Source organism: Mesoplodon mirus (assembly GCF_964341445.2).
Source record: "Mesoplodon mirus genome assembly, chromosome: 7".
In the NCBI taxonomy this organism is placed as follows: Eukaryota; Metazoa; Chordata; class Mammalia; order Artiodactyla; family Ziphiidae; genus Mesoplodon; species Mesoplodon mirus.
The window spans coordinates 12,375,815-12,393,332 of record NC_138983.1 but is presented as its reverse complement, the minus strand read 5'-3'; the positions used below and the strand labels follow the sequence as shown (position 1 = coordinate 12,393,332).

Sequence of the window (17,518 nt, the reverse complement as noted above, 5' to 3'; positions counted from 1 at the left end):
GGCAGTGAGTACCGCACGCTTCTGAAGGCTTTTGGCATCCGCTTCGACGTGCTGGTGTATGGGAATGTGAGTGCTTGGGCCAGGCAGACACGGGGGATAGGGGAGGAAACCCGGACCCATCCTGCGCCCTAAAGAGGCTCCTCTGGGGGCAGGGTCCTGCCACTGACCAGCTCTGAGACCCTCGCTGGTCACATGTCCACAGCAGGTGAGGCCTGCTGATCCACCAAGAGCCCTCCTGGCTCCAGGGTCTCCCTGGCTGGGAGTCCAAGCTCCACGTCAGGCCTCGCCCCGGCCCTGCTGGAGCTGTGCCCACTCACCCGGGTCTTTGCGCACACAGGCTGGCAAGTTTGACATCATTCCCACCATCATCAGCTCCGTGGCAGCCTTCACGTCTGTGGGAGTGGTGAGTGCAGCCCCTCTGGGTTCAGTCCGGAGGCCACTCAGGGTGCAGCCCGGGCTGGCAGGGTTTGGGCAAGCAGTGACCCTCTCCTTCCCAGACCGTGAGCCCAACCCCTCGCCCTCACCTCCCTGCTGGGCCAGCCCTTGCGTGAACATCTCCAGTCCTGGAGAGCTCACTCCCTCCATGGCAGCCCCCCCGCTGCTACAAAGTCCCCGTTTGCCACCGTGAAGGGGGGCAAGGAGACTCCAGGGTCCCCAGACCCGAGAGCTCGGTCGAGGAACAGAGCCCAGCTGGCAAGGTGGGGACAGAGCCCCGTCCCCAGGGACTTGGACCCCCGCGGTCCCTCTGCGTCTCCCACCAAGTCCTCTCTCTGCGCTCTGGTCTGGGCTCACCCCAGGAGCTGGGGAGGTGGGTTCTGGAGATATTCTGCAAAGCCCCTCGATGTTTTCCTAAGAGGAACCATCAGTCAGGTGTCTCTGGAGGACTCACCCCGACCCCGAGGGCAGTCCTGCCCGCTGCCCGTGCTTCCCGCCGCCCCGCTCCCACCCTGCAGCCCCTCTGAGCCGCCCTGCTCTCCTCCTCCAGGGGACTGTCCTCTGCGACATCATCCTGCTCAACTTCCTCAAGGGGGCCGACCAGTACAAAGCCAAGAAGTTTGAGGAGGTGAGTCGGCGGGGGGGGGGTGCACCCACGAGAGGAAGAGGGGAGCTGGACCCCAGACTCTCAGGGACCCACTTTCTGGGGGCCTCTGAAGGGGAGTTCATTGGGCCTCAGTGCGTACTGGGGATCCCGACAAGAGGGGGTCTGGCCAAGAGTGGGCTCTGTGGTCATCGTCTGCATCCACTCACGGTCCCCTCTTTGCTTCGGGGAGGGACAAATCCTGCTACTGGTTGGCTCAGGTCTGTTTGCCCTTGAGGTGCATGGGAAGAGTCTTGGGGTCACAGACTCGCTCTAGCTCCCCTATGACCGGGCTGTGAGCCCCAAAGGCTGAGTCTGTCCCACGGGGGCCCAGAGGAGGACCCTGCCCACAGTCAGAGCACGATCATGCCAGCCCTTCTGCCTGCAGGTGAACGAGACCACGCTGCAGGTCACGGCCTCGGCCAACCCGGTGTACCCCAGCGACCAGACCACAGAGGAGAAGCAGTCCACGGACTCAGGCGCCTACTCCATTGGCCACTAGGGCCTCTTCTGTGGGCCCCACTCTCACCCTTGGGCTCCAGGCCTCCCAACAGAGGGTCCCACCTGGGCAAGGGGGGATGGGAGAGAGGAGAGGCTCTCATTTTTGCTGCTCACCCCTTGAGGCCACAGCCGGGACCAGGTGTCTGGCCCTCCCACTGCTCTACAGACAGGTCCTGTTCCCACTAAGACCTCAGTCTCACCTTCCCCCCTCGCCTCACCCCTCTGTGCTTCCCAGGACCCCCAGGGCAGTGGTACCTGAGTCATCCCCTTCCGAAAAGTAGAGCTAATAATAGGAATAGCTAGTGGCCACAAGGGCCTCCCAAATGCCAGGCACTTTCACACACATTATCTCATTTAATCCTTAGAATAATCCTACGAGGTAGATATTAGCTTCCCTATTTTGAAGATACACTGAGGCTCAGAGAGACTGAGTCGTTTGCCCCAGGCCACACAGCCAGGAAGCGAGAGAGCTGGGATTTGGACCCACGTCTGACTAACTCCACCGCCCACACCCCACAAGGAGAGAATGAACCCCCGGGGGCCGTCTGCCCTGCTGCTTCAGCCTCCTCCACCTTGACCATGATTAGTTTCAGCTTAGTCAAGAGTAAGCCCCATGCTGTCCCCAGGAACGCAGGCAGGCCCCGTTTTAGGGGAGATCAGTAGGACTGGGGTGCGGGGTCTCTCTCTGACATGGGTGGGTCCCAAATTCAGAAGGAAATAGGAGGCGTAACTGTCAGTGAATTTTTCCTTCCCTCACCCCAAGCGAGAGAAGAGACCATTCTCATTTTCTCGGGGACCTCCACGTGCTCATACACATTCCAGGCCCCTCACTCCGGGAGCCCAATTAGGCTCCCCCAGGGCGGGACAGGATTCCCCAACCTGGTGCCCTGTTCCAGGAGGTCAGCAAGTCTCCTCCAGCACATTGACGGAAAGGCCCGGTGAGACCCAGCGCCCGGCGAGCAGCCGGTCTGCAGGCCAGTCCCCGCGGGGCCCTGATGAGGTGGTCGGTCCTCTAATGTCAGAAACTAAAGGGGCTTTAGGAACCATCTTGTCTGATTCTCTTGTTTACAGATGAGCAGACTTAGGCCAGAGAGGGAAAATGACTCGTCCAGCGTCCCACAGTTAGTGGCACAAAGAGAAGCAGGTGTCCCGCCACTCAGGGAAGGAGGAAGGAACAGGCAGCTGGGAAGGCTGCTGAGAGCACGCCAAGCCCGCCCCGTCTTCCTTTGCCCCGACGCCCCCTCCCCTTCTGGGCTCTTCCACAGTGGAGGCCCAGAAATCTCACCAGGAGCAGATCCAGGTTTTATGAAGCCTGAAGCATATGCAATGTGGGTCATCTTTTAGGATTAGAAGGGGCTCAGGCAGGTGAGCGGCCCTGGAGTGTAAGTTTCACTAGCTTCGTGGTAAATCCCTTGGAAAGGTTGGCTCGCAGGCCTGATCATGAGGTCTTAGCAGAGACGAGCTTAACTGTACGTGGAGGGCTGGCCCCTCTACAGAAGGTGCAGGCAGCTTGGGGGGCAGTTCGGGAAGGCCCAACCCCTCTGATCCCCCACCCCAGGGAGAGAAGGGGTGAGATTACACCACATGAGGCCCATCACCACCTTCCCCACTCTGCCTTCACCCCCAGCCCCATCCTCAAGAGGATGGGGTAACACCTCCCCCTGGGTGGCCTAGGCAATCAGGCAGCATCTGGAGATCTGACCAGCAGAGACATCAGTGAAGACAGAGCTGAGCTCTCCCACCAGGAGCCCCGGTGAATCCAGCTCTCAGGAGGATGGGCTGAGGCTGGGGTCACAGGGATACTGTCTGAGGAGGAGACAGAGGCAGCTCCGTCCTGGGGGGACCCTTTCCTCCAGACTGGGGTGGTCCTCCTACGGGCGCATCAGCCCGTCCTGAGACTGCCAGCCCATCCCGAGCCTGAGCTTCTGTATGTGTGAGCCTGATGTTGTCTTCCCCGCGGCTGAACTAGGTTATGGCTCCCTGTGCAAGACGTAGGGCTGATCCCAGTAACTGACTCACCTCCGCTGCATCATGTGTACTCAGCACAGTCACCAACATAATCACGTGACCCCTCACACCAACCCTGGTAAGCTTGCTACGGTTTGTCGTTAATCCTAGAAATAGAAAAAGAAATTTGCAATACGTGGACATTTGACCTGAAACCCACGCTCATTCCTAACAGCGCAGCATCAAAGCTAACATTTAGTGATAACTCACCATCGCCAAGCAATCAGTTAAATGTGTGACAGGCATTGTCTCATTCAACCCTCATTTTATAGAAGAAACTGAGGCTGAGTAAGGTTTTAAAACTGAAGTGGTAGAGCTGGGACTTGAACCCAGACCGTTATGACTCCAGAGTCTGGGATCTTGACTTCTGGGCCATATCTGCCTGGGAATTTGTTGGCACCTTCTTTTCTATATGTGTTAGGCTAAAGCAGATTTTTGTGCAGTAACAAGTTAATTGTGAAACCTCAGGATTTAATACAACAACGTAGGTCAGTCAGCCCCTTCCACCTGGCAGCTATGCCATCTGAGATACATGGACCCCCAGATCACTGTGGCAAGGAAAGTGAGAACTGGAGGATCATGGATGATCATAGGGGATCATATAAAGGCCAGGTCTGGCCTTTGTATCACATCCAACCACATTGCACTGGCCAGACTCGGTATCATGCTGCAGAGCCCAGGTTGACTGCAAGGAATACTGGGGAATATAGTCTTCCTAGGTCCCCAGGAAGAGAAAACTGTGAGCACAGCACTCTCTGCTTCATTATCTCCTTGTTAATAGCTTTTCTTCTCCACAACCCCCCACCCATGCACGCTGACAGTTACACACATTTTTCCCTTCTGTGTTCCTCCTCACAAAACCTGGTTCTCGGCAAGTTACCAATCAATCTTCCAGAGGTATTGATAGGCAACACACTCAGGAGTTTCTTGTACTAAGAATATTTGCTTTTTAATCAAGGGCTTCGAGTCTGAAAGGCCTTAAACAGCCAAAGGAATGAATATATAATGGTTGAACCGGAGGCCCACTAACAGACAGTACTGGATATTTGAAGGACATCTTTTCTACCCTGGCCTGCCTCAAGCAAGCTTCAGTCTGGAAGGGTCTGAGCACCACCCTACCCCGCCCCTTTCTCCTCCCTCCCTCTACCTCTGGCCTTGGCTGGCAGTGTATTTGGTTACTGGGATTAGCTAGAGCCCATTCCCCACCAAGGAGATAAGTGGAGGCTGATAAGAGGGGGCTTGCCATTCAGCAAGTCCCAGAAATACCAGTCCCAGAGCTACCTGTGCAGAGCTCATCCTTCCCACCCCCCACTGCTTCTGCTGCTTCTAGAAGTACAGCATCAAGATTAGCTTGTTGCAGTACACAATGCAGGGACTTGGGTAGGAGCCTGACCTCCAGGCAGCTCCCCTTCCATGCCCTTGGGGAGACTGACATGCTGTGATTAAGAGCTTCCTGACCCAATCCCTATCCAAGGCAGATGGACAGACCCCTCTACTGAGGACAGGCCTCTTCACCTAGAGGCAGTCCCCAGGGCCCAGCACTGGTGAGGTTCATAGCAGTGTCAAGGCTCCTTCTCCTGTTGCCAGAGGCCTGCTCACGTTCAAGGGACTCAAGCCTGCTGCTTCGTCACCAGCCACTTCCCCTGGGGTTCTCCGATCCTGTCCTGCTCCATCAACTCCAGCATCTTTAGAAACAAAGCACATCTGGCAAAACTGGATTTTCTGTTCCAAAAACTCCACATCTGGTGGGAATGTAAATTGATACAACCACTATGGAAAACAGTATTGAGGTTCCTTAAAAAACTAAAAATAGAACTACCATATGACCCAGCAATCCCACTATTGGGCATATACCCTGAGAAAACCATAATTCAAAAAGAGTCATGTACCACGATGTTCATTGCGGCACTATTTACAATAGCCAGGACATGGAAGCAACCTATGTCCATTGACAGATGAATGGATAAAGAAGATGTGGCACATATATACCATGGGATATTACTCGGCCATAAAAAGAAACGAAATTGAGTTATTTGTAGTGAGGTGGATGGACCTAGAGTCTGTCATACAGAGTGAAGTCAGAGAAAAACATATACCGTATTCTAACGCATATATATGGAATCTAAAAAAAAAAGATGTAGACATAGAGAATGGACTTGAGGACACGGGGTGGGAGGGGGAAGCTGGGGCTAAGTGAGAGTAGTAGCGACATATATACACTACCGAATGTAAAATAATTAGCTAGTGGGAAGCAGCAGCATAGCACAGGGAGATCAGCTCGGTGCTTTACAATGACCTAGAGGGGTGGGATAGGGAGGGTGGGAGGGAGGCTCATGAGGGAGGGGATATGCGGACGTATGTATGCATATGACTGATTCACTTTGGTGTACAACAGAAACTAACGCAGTATTGTGAAGCAGTTAAACTCCAATAAAGATCAATTAAAAAAAAAACAACTCCACATTTCATCAGATAGCTGTACAGATACACACACACATACATGCACAAAGGTAGACCTGTACACAGGTATGCTCAGACACACTGACATGTACACATACTCCCAAAGATACTGGCCAAAGACACAGCGGTACACACATATGTATGCATATACAGATTCAGGAGTATAAGGTACAAAGCTACACAGATACACATACTCAAAGATGGACACAGACATAAAGGCATATCCATAAATAGAGATGTATAAAACGTACGCACAACACATACATGACGACTCACACACAGATTTATGCATATTTACAAATATAGATTCACATATACACAGGTATCCAAAGACTGACTCTTGTACACACCAAGATACATATACACATGTGTATGTGTGCGCCCCCAGAAATACTTGTACCTTCTCCCTGCGCCCCATGTAGAACTACACCCCCAAAGAAGTCTCTCTTTCTATCCCTCTCTCTCTCACACAACCCGGGGCTCTCTGTCCTCTGAATACCCAGTTTCCAGTCTGAGTTTCTCGCTTCATCAAGCCCAGATCCTTCCTGGAGCCCAGCCTGGAGCAAAGTTAAGAGCAGCAACAGTGTTCTCTCTCAATGTCCCCAGGATGTGAGAAAATGGGAGAAGCAGAGGAGACCTGGGGCTGTAGAACCAGCATTGGAGCCACACAGCTACAGATGCCCTGACTTTGGGCCCAAGGCCCCGGGATGAGGGGCTTCCCTGGTGGCACAGTGGTTAAGAACCCGCCGGCCAATGCAGGGCACACGGGTTCGAGCCCTGGCCTGGGAAGATCCCACATGCCGCAGAGCAACTAAGCCCGTGCGCCACAACTACTGAGCCTGCGTTCTAGAGCTCGTGTGCCACAACTACGGAAGCCCACGCGCCTAGAGCCTGAGAAGCCCACGCACCGCAACGAGGAGTAGCCCCTGCTCGCTGCAACCAGAGAAAGGCCTCGCGCAGCAACGAAGACCCAACTCAGCCAAAAATAATAATAAAAATAATAATAATAATTTTTTTTTAAAGGGCCCTGGGATGAGAGGCAGCTCCTTCCTGAGAATGCGGCCCCTCTAGGGAGGGGAGGTAGGCTGGGGACCGGGGAGGGGACGAAGGATTCGGGGTGCAGTGAGGAGGACAGCCACCCTCCTGGGAATGGGGTGGAGAACCATCTCAGAAGAAGTTGGGGCCTCTGAACTCACACACAGGTGGCTGGGAGAGTGGAAAATAGGGGCCATTATCATAAGTGACAAAGACACAGGTCTAGAGAAGCCGGCTGCCCCGACAGACTACTTTCTCTTCCCCCCTACGTGGTTAGCGCAGGTGGCACCTCAATGGTCCATCCAATTCTTGAATCTGCCACAGAGCCTCCATTTTGGAAAGCCGCCACTCCCACCCCGCCCCGCACATTTTACTGAATCCAAACAGAGCAACAGGGTCAGTTCCCCACCCCCTCACCAAAGGAGTTCTTCCTCCCAGAACCTGGGGGAGGTGGGGCGCGCGGTGTGGAATCCTCGGCGCCGGAACGAGAAGGACCGCCGCCTGGTACGCACTCCGCCCCCAGGTGGCGCTGCAGACACACCCCGGGGCCCCGCCCCCGCCCCGCCCCCCCAATCCGGCGCCCTACTGCAACATCTTTTCCTTTCCTCAAAGTCCCACTCCACTCCCCACGAAACCGAAGTGAATGCTTCCAGGATTTTCCAACCCAGAGTCCAACTCCTCTAAAGTGCTCAATGAAGAAACAAGAGTCAGGAGATGCTGTGGGAAGTCTGGCTTTATGATCCGGAGAGGCTGGGGACAAGTGCCAAGGGTAGGACAGAGGCCACCAGGAGGGCGTGAAGGGAGGATCTCCGTGCCTCTGGCTTGGCTTAGAAGGCGCAGACGAAGGGCAGACGTGTTTTGCATCGAGCTCGTCGCCAGCGACCCCCTAGCGGTAGAGAGCACAGTGATGTCAGCTGCCCACCTGCGTGTGTGGCCTGTGCTCCCTCCTCCCCTCCTCAGGCACCTCATATGTCATCTTTGCCTGCCGTAGTCATGATCCGATGGCCACAGGTTTCCCACACATCCGGACTAGCCATTGATCTCTTCCCTTGCAGAGGCAATGTGCTAAGTGCTTTATATGGACTATCGTTTAATCCTCACAATGACTCTCCAAGAGGTCAGTGCTGTCATCACTCTCGTTTCACAGATGAAGAAACTGAGGCTTAGTGGGAGTGATAACTTGCCTGTGTCTCAGCTGGCAAGTGGCACAGCTGGGATGTGAATCTCGGCCATCTTACTCCAACCCATATGGTCCAGCCATTGTAATAAGTTCCCTCACATCTGGCAGCCATGCTGTTCAAAGCTGGCAAATTATGTCAGTCATCCTTAATGCCCGCATCTTCACCTCATGCCTCATCCACACCTTACATTCACATCTGTTCCTCCCATCTGTCCCATATTCACTCCTTGTCGCCATCATATCAGAGGAAGGAAAGGAGCCCCCAGGCCCCGAGCCCAGCTTTGCCTGGGAGGATGGAGAGTCCTCATCTAGCCCCTGTACTGGGAGCCTCATCACCTGGTTTTGCTCTAAGGAATCCCTACATCTCAGCCCTCCTCACAGACAGGGACATTGGTTCTCCAGTTGGAGGGAGGGTGTGGGTTTGGGGAGGTGTGTTCAGGCAGCTCAAAGGGACATGCGTGGGAGTCCACCTTGCCACCCCTTCCCCTTGTCCTGGTGCCCGGCCCCCCTCACCTCTGGTGCTCAGGGCCACACAGCGGCCTCTCCCATTCCCAGGTTGTCCTGAGGCCCAGTGTACAAAATTCCAGGCACTGCCATCAGTCCAGTGATATTTCTGGCACTGGAATTAGAGAAGAGAGAGGCTGGGTCAGAGAGCAGAGGTCCAGAGAGACAGACAGATTCTGGGTCTCCAGAAAGCCCACTGGGTATCCCTTCCTGAACACTGTATATATAATCTCCTCTCACTGACTACCTGCCTAGGATACCGTTGAGACCCATCCCTGAGCGTTCGCAGGCAATGACAATGGAAGAGCAAACATCACTTCCGGCTATCACACAGAGTAGGCTTCTCCAACTTCACTGTGCACACAGATCTCCTAGGGATCTAGTGAAAAATGCGGATTCTGATTCAGGAGGTCTGGGGCGGGGCCCAAGATCGTGCATGTCTAATGAGCTACCCGGTGATGTTGATACTGCTGGTCCGTGAACCACACTTGAGTAGCAAATATAATGGCACTTATTTGTCCACAATCCCAAGGCCACTCTGAGAGAAGGACCCTACTTTAGAGATGAGGAAACTGAAATTTGGAGGCAGTCATTCAGCTAGTAAGGGACCAAACTAGATATAGAATCTATCTCCTGACGCCGGGAGTGTGCTGGTAAACGTGTAACAACCAGCTTTGGGGGAAGGTGAGAGGCTAGAGGGAAGAAAGAAACCTGATTTGTAATAATTGTCAATTTCCTTGGTGTAAATACATCCACCATGGCAGATTTCAAGCTACAAGCATGAAGCCACTGAACATGGAGTTAGGAAGAGAAGCACTCAATCATCAGTTCTCCTAAGCCGGTATGAGCCAGCTTCAGCTGCTGGGATGAGGCTTTATGCCAGCAGGTGGTCCCTTGAGGCAATCAGAAAGACCTTCGTGTACCTGGGAGTTGGCCCCTCGCTTACCCGGCCCTTGATGAAGCCTCCGATCCAGACCTGTGCTTGGTTGATCCTACTGACCCAGACCTGGATGCGATAGTTGAAACTGGAGTTGTGGATGGAGACGAGGTTGCCTCGGTAGCACTTCCTGCATATACTCTGCAGAGAGAAGAGGTGGGGTAGAAAATTCACTGTTTTCTCTCAAGTCCCTGAGTCTCCAGGAGAGACCCCCTCATCCCTTTCCAAGTCAGAAATCAGGGATCTATCGCCCCCCTGAATCCCGTCTCTTGTTCCTTTATTTGGTGTCAGGAACTTCTTGCAGAAAAGAATAATAATATTCAGAATAACTACAGCCACCATTTACTGAGAGTTTACAATGACCCAGGGACTATTCTAAATACTTTCCATGTATTATTTAAATCCTCTCCACAACTCCAAGAGGTGGTACGGTACACCTCCATTTTACAAATTGAAGATACAGGAGCCCTGAAAGGTGAATTGACTTGCCCAAATAAAATGGCTGGTGACAAGCAAAGCCAGGACTTAGCACAGGCATATCTTATACCAAAGCTTTTTATCTAAGCCAGTGGTTCTCAAAGTGCGGTCTCCTGACCAAAAATATCACCACCTGTGAATTTGTTATAAATGCAAACTCTTAAGCCCCAGACTTGCTAAATCAGAAATTGAGGAGACGGGACCCAGAAATCTGTGTTTTAATGAGATTTCTAGGAGACTCTGATGCATACTCGGCTTGGAGAACCATTGGTCCAAATGACAGGGGACAGAAGTTTGCCTCCACTCTTGTCTCCTCCACCTGGTCCCCCATAGTAACCTCCCTGCCATTTACCTGAGCTTCCCGAAACTTCCTCGGGGTCCGCACCAACAGGAGGCGGCAGGTCTTGCACCCAGGACCGCCTGGAAGCTGAATTGTGTCCTCTTCCTTAGGGCACTGCAAATCCTTGTCTAGGGCAGCTGGGTCTGACTCCATGGCCCCCTCATCCTCAAACGCATCTTGATAGCTGGAAGCCACAGCGTCCTCTTCCTCCGACTCAAGCCCTCCATAATTCAGGGCCAGCTCTCCCTCCTGTTCCCCCGAACCTTCCAGATCCTGGCTCAGGTCAGCCTGTGTCTCTCTGCTGCCCAGATGGGAGGCATCATTCTCTGGAAAGAAGAGAAGAGGTAACCTGCCCTCAGGCCGGGCTCTCTGTTCTTCCAGGACCACGGACAGCTCTGATGGCCCCACTCAGCCTTCCGAGGGACGCCATCTGGAACCAAGACTGGAAGGATCCCTTGGGGGTTGGGCAAGCCAGAATTCTTGCATCACACACCCAAAGGCATGAGAACCTGGCTGACACCACAGGTGGGGTATTTTGGGAGTGGGAGGCAGCACCTGTGAGAAGCCCTCATCTTCACAGGTGGGTGTTTTTCCTTGCAAAAGAGCCCTGACGGAAAGTTCAGGTCACAGTTCTGAGTCCAGGAGAAATCTAACTAGAGGTGGGCTGGGTCAACTGAAGAGGGGAGGCTGTGGCCCTGGCTCACAAGAGCAAAAACAGATGCAGGAAAGAGGAGAAAAGAGAAAAATGGATGAGGGCGGAAGGGGAGGACTTACCCAGATACAGAGCAGAAACTGTCCCCAGCAGGACAAGAGGCAGAAGCAGGAGGCATTTCATATCCCCTCAGTCTTGTGACAGGGACACAGCTTCACCTTTCCTCCTTGGGGACTTCTCACGTGTCTGCACGGCCCCTGGCACACAGTGGAGATGCAGTGTTTGCTTCACTGGTGGATTAAAGGGCAAACTAGAGAGCTTCCTTCTCCCCCCGTGAACAGACCCTGAGCTGGAGAGTCAAGAAAAGAACAGGGGGTTGTCAGCTCAAGTACAAAAGACCCTTTTTCCTGAGAGCTCCATCACTGCTCCCTGGGGCAGCACTTAGCTCAGATGCTAGCCGCCATGGGAACAGGTCTGCTCACATTGAGGGCCAATTTCACTCACACTGGGGGTGAAAGGGGAAGGATAGTGGCCATAATGGTCCTAAGGACAGGCCTCCAGGGTGTTTGCCATATAGGGTCCTGCTTCCCCCAGCCCTGGCCCTCTCCTTCCCGGGCAGCCGAGGGAGCACTTACGTCCTCAGAGTCTGGAGCCTCCACTCTCAGTGCCTCTGGCTCCTGGGTGCCAGAGGCAACCCTTATACTGGGCTTTTGGGGAAGTGGGAAGAAGCCAGGACGATTGCCCCAGGCTTGGGCTGGTGGGGGCGGGGGGGGACAGTGGAGCTGATAAGAGGTTTGCTCTGTCCTCCCACCCTTGGGCCCTGCTCTCTGCTGGGACATCAGGGACCTGCCTCCTGCCATATGCAGGTGCCCAAACATCCTTGTATGCTCGAGAAAGCCCCAGATGACTACTGTCCAGGCATGATTCTCAGCACCCCTAAAGGGTCCCAGTCTGAACAATACTCTTTAGCCCCAGGGGCAGTCTTCCTCTGGTCAATATTCCAGCAAATGAAGTGGAGAATCCCAGGGAGAGGGAGACCACAGGAGAGGAGGTGGGAGATGAAGGGGAGACTCAGCCCTTCTGAGCTCTTATCTAGACCAAGTACGTTATGTGCATTGCATCCTTGAAAGCTCACCTTCCTAACCTCAGTCCCATGAAAATGTATGATTAGCCCTACTGCACAGATGTGAAAAATGAGATTCAGAGAGGGAAAGTGACTTGCCAAGGTTATGCAGGAAGTGGGGGAACTGGGATTTCTAAGTCTTTGGGGCTCCCAACATTCTCTATCCACCCCATCTCTCTCTCTCTCTCTCTCTCTCTCTCTCTCTCTCTCTCTCTCTCTCTCTCTCTCTCTCCCCCACCCTCCCTCCTTCACTCTCTTCCTCTCTCTCTCCTTCTCCCTCTCCCACCCTCCCTCCTTCACTCTCTTCCTCTCTCTCTCCTTCTCCCTCTCCATCTCTTTCTTATCTTTAATATGTGAAAAACTTATGCTCCTTCCTTTATACTGTGGCTCTAGATCAAGTGTCTCAACCCTTGCACTATTACTATTTGGAGTCAAATCATTCTTTGTTGAAGGTTGGGGGAGGGGCTGTCCTGTGTCTTGTAGAAAGTTTAGCAGCATCTCTGGGTCTCTACCCACTAGATGTCAACCGTGCCTCCCCAGATCATGTCACTCAGAAATGTCTCCACACATTTTCAAATGTCCTCTGGAAAGAAAAAGTACCCCTGTTGAGGATCACTGATCTAGAACATGCTATTTTGTCCAACCTTGAGGCATATCTTTCTGGTGGGGAGGCAGCAGCTGGAATGGAAACCTTCCTGCAGAGTCATTCAGATGCTCTGTGGGCCAGCCTCCCCACACCACCCCGACTCCCCATCTCCCACCAGCCCTCTTTCATGACCAAGGTCAAGACTAAGGGGAAGGCACTTGCCTCAGTTGCAAAATTTAAGGGGACACTAAAGAACTCAGTAGTCAAGATAAATAAATATTTAATGCCATCTTTCTTAAAAATCAGAATCGATGTAAAGCTACCATGATGAACAAAACGTCAAAATATTAATCAACCAAGTTCCAGCCACATTCACTGCAATCCAAGGAGAGGCCAGCAAGCGCTGAGCCTTGATTTTGCCAGACATCACTGCCAAGAGCTTGGGGCCCTGTCAGGGTGGGTGACTCCACTCTGTGATATCCTAGCTGGGCAGTGCATATTTGTTCCTTGGATTCCAGCCCAGCCCTCCAGCGCTCAGGGCATCAGAGACAGGTCACCCAGAGGGTGAAAAGGCCTGGATTCCTTCCACTCCTCTGCCCTCTCAGGGGACCTACAAATGGAGAAGTATCTGAGTGGTCACTTCTGGGCCTGAATTCAGAGTAACGGTCTCGGCTGTTATCTCCCTGGCCCAACGGACGCAACCCTCAGCTTATCTACCTGACTTGGCGGTTGATTGTCTAATTCCAGGGCCCAAAAGCCTGGTCTCCAGAGTTCAAGCAGGAGACTTCCTTAGCTGGGGAGGGGTGGAAAACTAGCCCCCCTCCCCATTATTCTCCCCAGTCCTGGGGCCCAGGCCAGGGGCCTCATTTCACTCAGTGGTTGGGATGAGCGATAAGGTTGGCTACTCCCGTTGGCCAGCACCACGATAAGCTTTACAAGCGTTGTGTCATTTAAACGTCCCTTTATTACACATTAGGAAACGGCATCTCAGAGAACTTAAATAAGTTAGCCAAGATTACACAGCAAGTCAGAGACAGGCCTAAACCAAGACCTTTCGGCTCCCTAGTCACCCCCACGCCTGCCTTCCCTCTACTTCCTCTCTCTGGCCTGCCTCTCCCCGGGGTTGACCTTGGGCAAAGACATCCCAGGGACTTCAGGGCCCTGCTCAGTCACCACGGTGATGTCTGATGTAAAACTGGAAATAACTCTTTTTTTTTTTTTTTTGGCCACGCCGTGCAGCATGTAGGATTTTAGTTCCCTGATCAGGGATTGAACCCACGCCCCTCGCAGTGGAAGCGCGGAGTCTTAACCACTGGGCCGCCGGGGAAGTCCGGAAATGACATTTTTGAAGGTCTACCACATGCCAAACACTATGCTTCATTAAGGCTTTCCCATCCATTATCCTACTTACTTAATCTTTACAATCATCCTGCCAATTAGACACTGCCATCCCAGCGCACAGACCTACCACACAAGCTCAGAGAGGTGAAATAACTTGCCCAAGCTCACACAACTAGTTAGAAGTGGCATGTCTGACCCTAGTCTGTTTGACTCCTACATCCTTGCTTTCTTTGATTCACCCAAATGTGTTACTCCCAGACTAGCCAATGGTGCCCACCTTTTCAGCATCCATGAAACGCCAACTCTCTGGCTTACTGTTTGCATCTATCTTCACAGGGGTTTCAAACTCTGTCTCTCGTCTCAAATGTCCATCCAGCCCCACGTTATGCAGAGGGCAGCATAGTGTGACGTCTTGATAGAATGGAATCACCATTCCAGGGTCAGCCCCTCTGGGTCTCAGTTTTCCCATCCATAAATTGAGGCTAAGGACAGGACCTACCTCAAATGAGATCAGCTCCAGTAAAGCCCTCAGAACAGCACCTGGCATGTGGAGCTGGGGGTAGCCCTTGTCAGGAAACTGAGACCGAACTGTGACCCTCATCAGCAAGTAAGCGCTGAGAGCTGCTTGAGCTCCCGCTCTGTGTCCGGCATGACGATGCAAGGAACACTAGGGTTACCATTGTAAAGACACAAGCTGAGCTTCCCAGAGCTTCGTTAGCGTCATTTTGGACAGGAAAAATACCACACAAGCCCTTATTTGGGGACATAAGGCCAGTCCTCTTATTTCATTGAAAGCTTTTTTTTTTTTTTTTTTTTTTGCAGTACACGGCCCTCTCACTGTTGTGGCCTCTCCCATTGTGGAGCACAGGCTCCGGACGCGCAGGCTCAGCGGCCATGGCTCACGGGCCCAGTCGCTCCACGGCATCTGGGATCTTCCCGGACCGGGGCACGAACCCATGTCCCCTGCATCGGCAGGCGGACTCTCAACCACTGCGCTACCAGGGAAGCCCTAAAGCTTTTCTTGAGGATGCATCTTTAACATGCATCCTGTAATGTGCACTGTGGCGTGCACTGTTTGAGGCGTTGTCACGGAGGGGATGCACCCACGTAACCCAGGCCAGGTCAAGATACAGGATGTTACCAGGAGCCCAAATGCTCCTTCATGCCCCCTCCTTGACATTAATCCCCCAAAGGAGACCTTTGTGGACTGGAAGTCACGCTTCTGTCACAAACCACTGCCAACAAGAGAGATTTGTGAGGAATAAAACAAGGTCTCACCTGAGCACAAAGTCTCCTGATACAGACACTGGCACCTATTTAGTGCTTAATACATGAGGGGTTTTAAAAAAGAGGGGATGTGCGTATACGTATGGCTGATTCACTTCACTGTACAGCAGAAACTCACACACCGTTGTAAAGCAGTTATACTCCAATAAAGATCAATAAACAATTAAATGAGAGATTTTGTTACTCTTTATTAGTAGTACTGGAATAAAGAGAAGCAATGCCTCCCCACACCAGAATACAAAGTCCATGAGGGCAAGGAGGGAACGTTCTCCCAGTGCACCCTCCACGGCACACAGCACAGGGCTGAACTCGTAAGAGTGTGTCAGAATTCCACCGTCCCTGAAACCAAGAGAACAGCAGTTACAAAGGACCTCAGTGTGATTTCTATCTTTTTCAACTTCCTGTGCAACCTTGCGTAAGTAGCCTCTTCTATCTGGGCCACCAGATAGAACGGAATCCCTGGGGCCATCTGTACTTCTAAGAATTTGAGGAGCCCCGGAGGAAGTGGGCTTCGGAGCATTGATGCCTTACTTTCTGCTCACCTCCCCATTAGAGGGAGGGTTCAGAATGCCTTCCTTCCTCACCTCTGATTGGGACTCCCTCATCTCCAGCTGGGTTGGAGTCCGATGCCCCAAGATGAACCCAAGGGTAGATGAGTCTCTCGTGCCTCCCCTCTGTGCTCTGTCCCCATATGATCATGTCCTGGAAGCAGCCGACACTTCCAGACATGAAATCCTAATGGTTGAAAGAACACGCTCTGGAGATACTTGAATCACAGCACGGGTCACATTTAGATGTTCAGCCTTGGGTAAAAAAGCAGGTCATAACTCCGCTGAGCCTGGTTCTGTACAATGGGATAATAATTACTGATCAAACAAGGCCATCGGGCTTCCCTGGTGGCGCAGTGGTTGAGAGTCCGCCTGCCGATGCAGGGGACACGGGTTCGTGCCCTGGTCTGGGAAGATCCCACATGCTGCGGAGCGGCTGGGCCCGTGAGCCATGGCCGCTGAGCCTGCGCATCCAGAGCCTGTGCTCTGCAACGGGAGAGGCCGCAACAGTGAGAGGCCCAAGTAACGGAAAAAAAAACAAAACAACCAAAAAAAAACAAGGTCATCTTTGTAAGATGCCTGCCACAGCAGGGGGTACTTTGTGGGTGCACAATAAGAGGTAACAATTAGTAGATGCTGTTGTGCTTGTATTACAAACATCTGTATGTTCCCGAATGGCAGGGAGCTGTGTCTTGTCATATTCCCAAACCTTACACAGAGTTGGACCTATAGCAGTTTGTCTTATATTGAGATTCCCCGGAAACAGACCCTGAGGCAAGGATTTGAGTGCAAGTACTTTATATGGGAGGTGCTGGGACAGTCGTGGGGAAGAGAAGACAGCCAATAAAATGTGTGTTATAAAGCCAGCTACCTCAGTGGATAACTGGAAGTTAATCCCACTGGGAAACGCTGGGAAGCAGTGCCCGATACTTGCCCCAGAATTGTTCCACTTGAGGGGGCAAAGGACTGGGGTACTCATACACCCACTCCTGAGAGTTGTGGGCTGTTCCCAGGGACATGTTAATATCCTGGCACATTAAGGCGATCACAGGTTGTGGGAGAGGAAGAAAAGGCCCTCAGACGTGGAGATGCAAGTACAGGACATTGAGAATTCACCTTGAAAGTCTGGAGAGAGATGCGTGGTGTCCTGGCAGCACCTGCAATGCACGAGCCCGGTAATGGGGTGTCCTACGAAAAGAGCCACCTGAGCCCATTCCTCTGTCTCGGGCCACACAGACCCCACCCCATGCTCCATCCTCCTTGAGGGTGATAACTTCTGTTCCTTTTCATGAAAGACAGTAGGGTGGGGAGGTGTGGTCCTTGTATGGCAGAAAGCTCGTGGGTGGGGCTAAGCAGAGTAGATCCATGATTGGAAGAAAAAGAAATCAGTTTCAGGAAAACAATTTTATTGCTGGGGGCTGGAGGGGAGGGGATGGGAGGAGGCTGCCCACAAAGCTCCAGC

General features: G+C 52.7%; 1 protein-coding gene across 2 annotated transcripts; it reads right to left on the bottom strand.

The window, feature by feature from the left end:
* Nucleotides 1–7,796: 7,796 nt before the first annotated feature.
* LOC309807297 (proteoglycan 3-like) lies at nucleotides 7,797–11,409 on the bottom strand. 2 transcript variants are annotated; one of them, XM_082626690.1, is made up of 5 exons: nucleotides 11,294–11,409; nucleotides 10,532–10,845; nucleotides 9,712–9,843; nucleotides 8,775–8,880; nucleotides 7,797–7,967 (listed from the first exon to the last, which is right to left on the bottom strand). In XM_082626690.1, exons 1-5 carry the CDS (start codon nucleotides 11,352–11,354, stop codon nucleotides 7,909–7,911), a joined length of 672 nt encoding a protein of 223 aa, XP_082482816.1. In that variant the 5' UTR covers nucleotides 11,355–11,409; the 3' UTR covers nucleotides 7,797–7,908. The 2 variants fall into 2 exon arrangements, with proteins under 2 accessions (XP_082482816.1, XP_082482817.1); XM_082626691.1 differs by having other exon boundaries at nucleotides 8,775–8,874.
* Nucleotides 11,410–17,518: the final 6,109 nt, after the last annotated feature.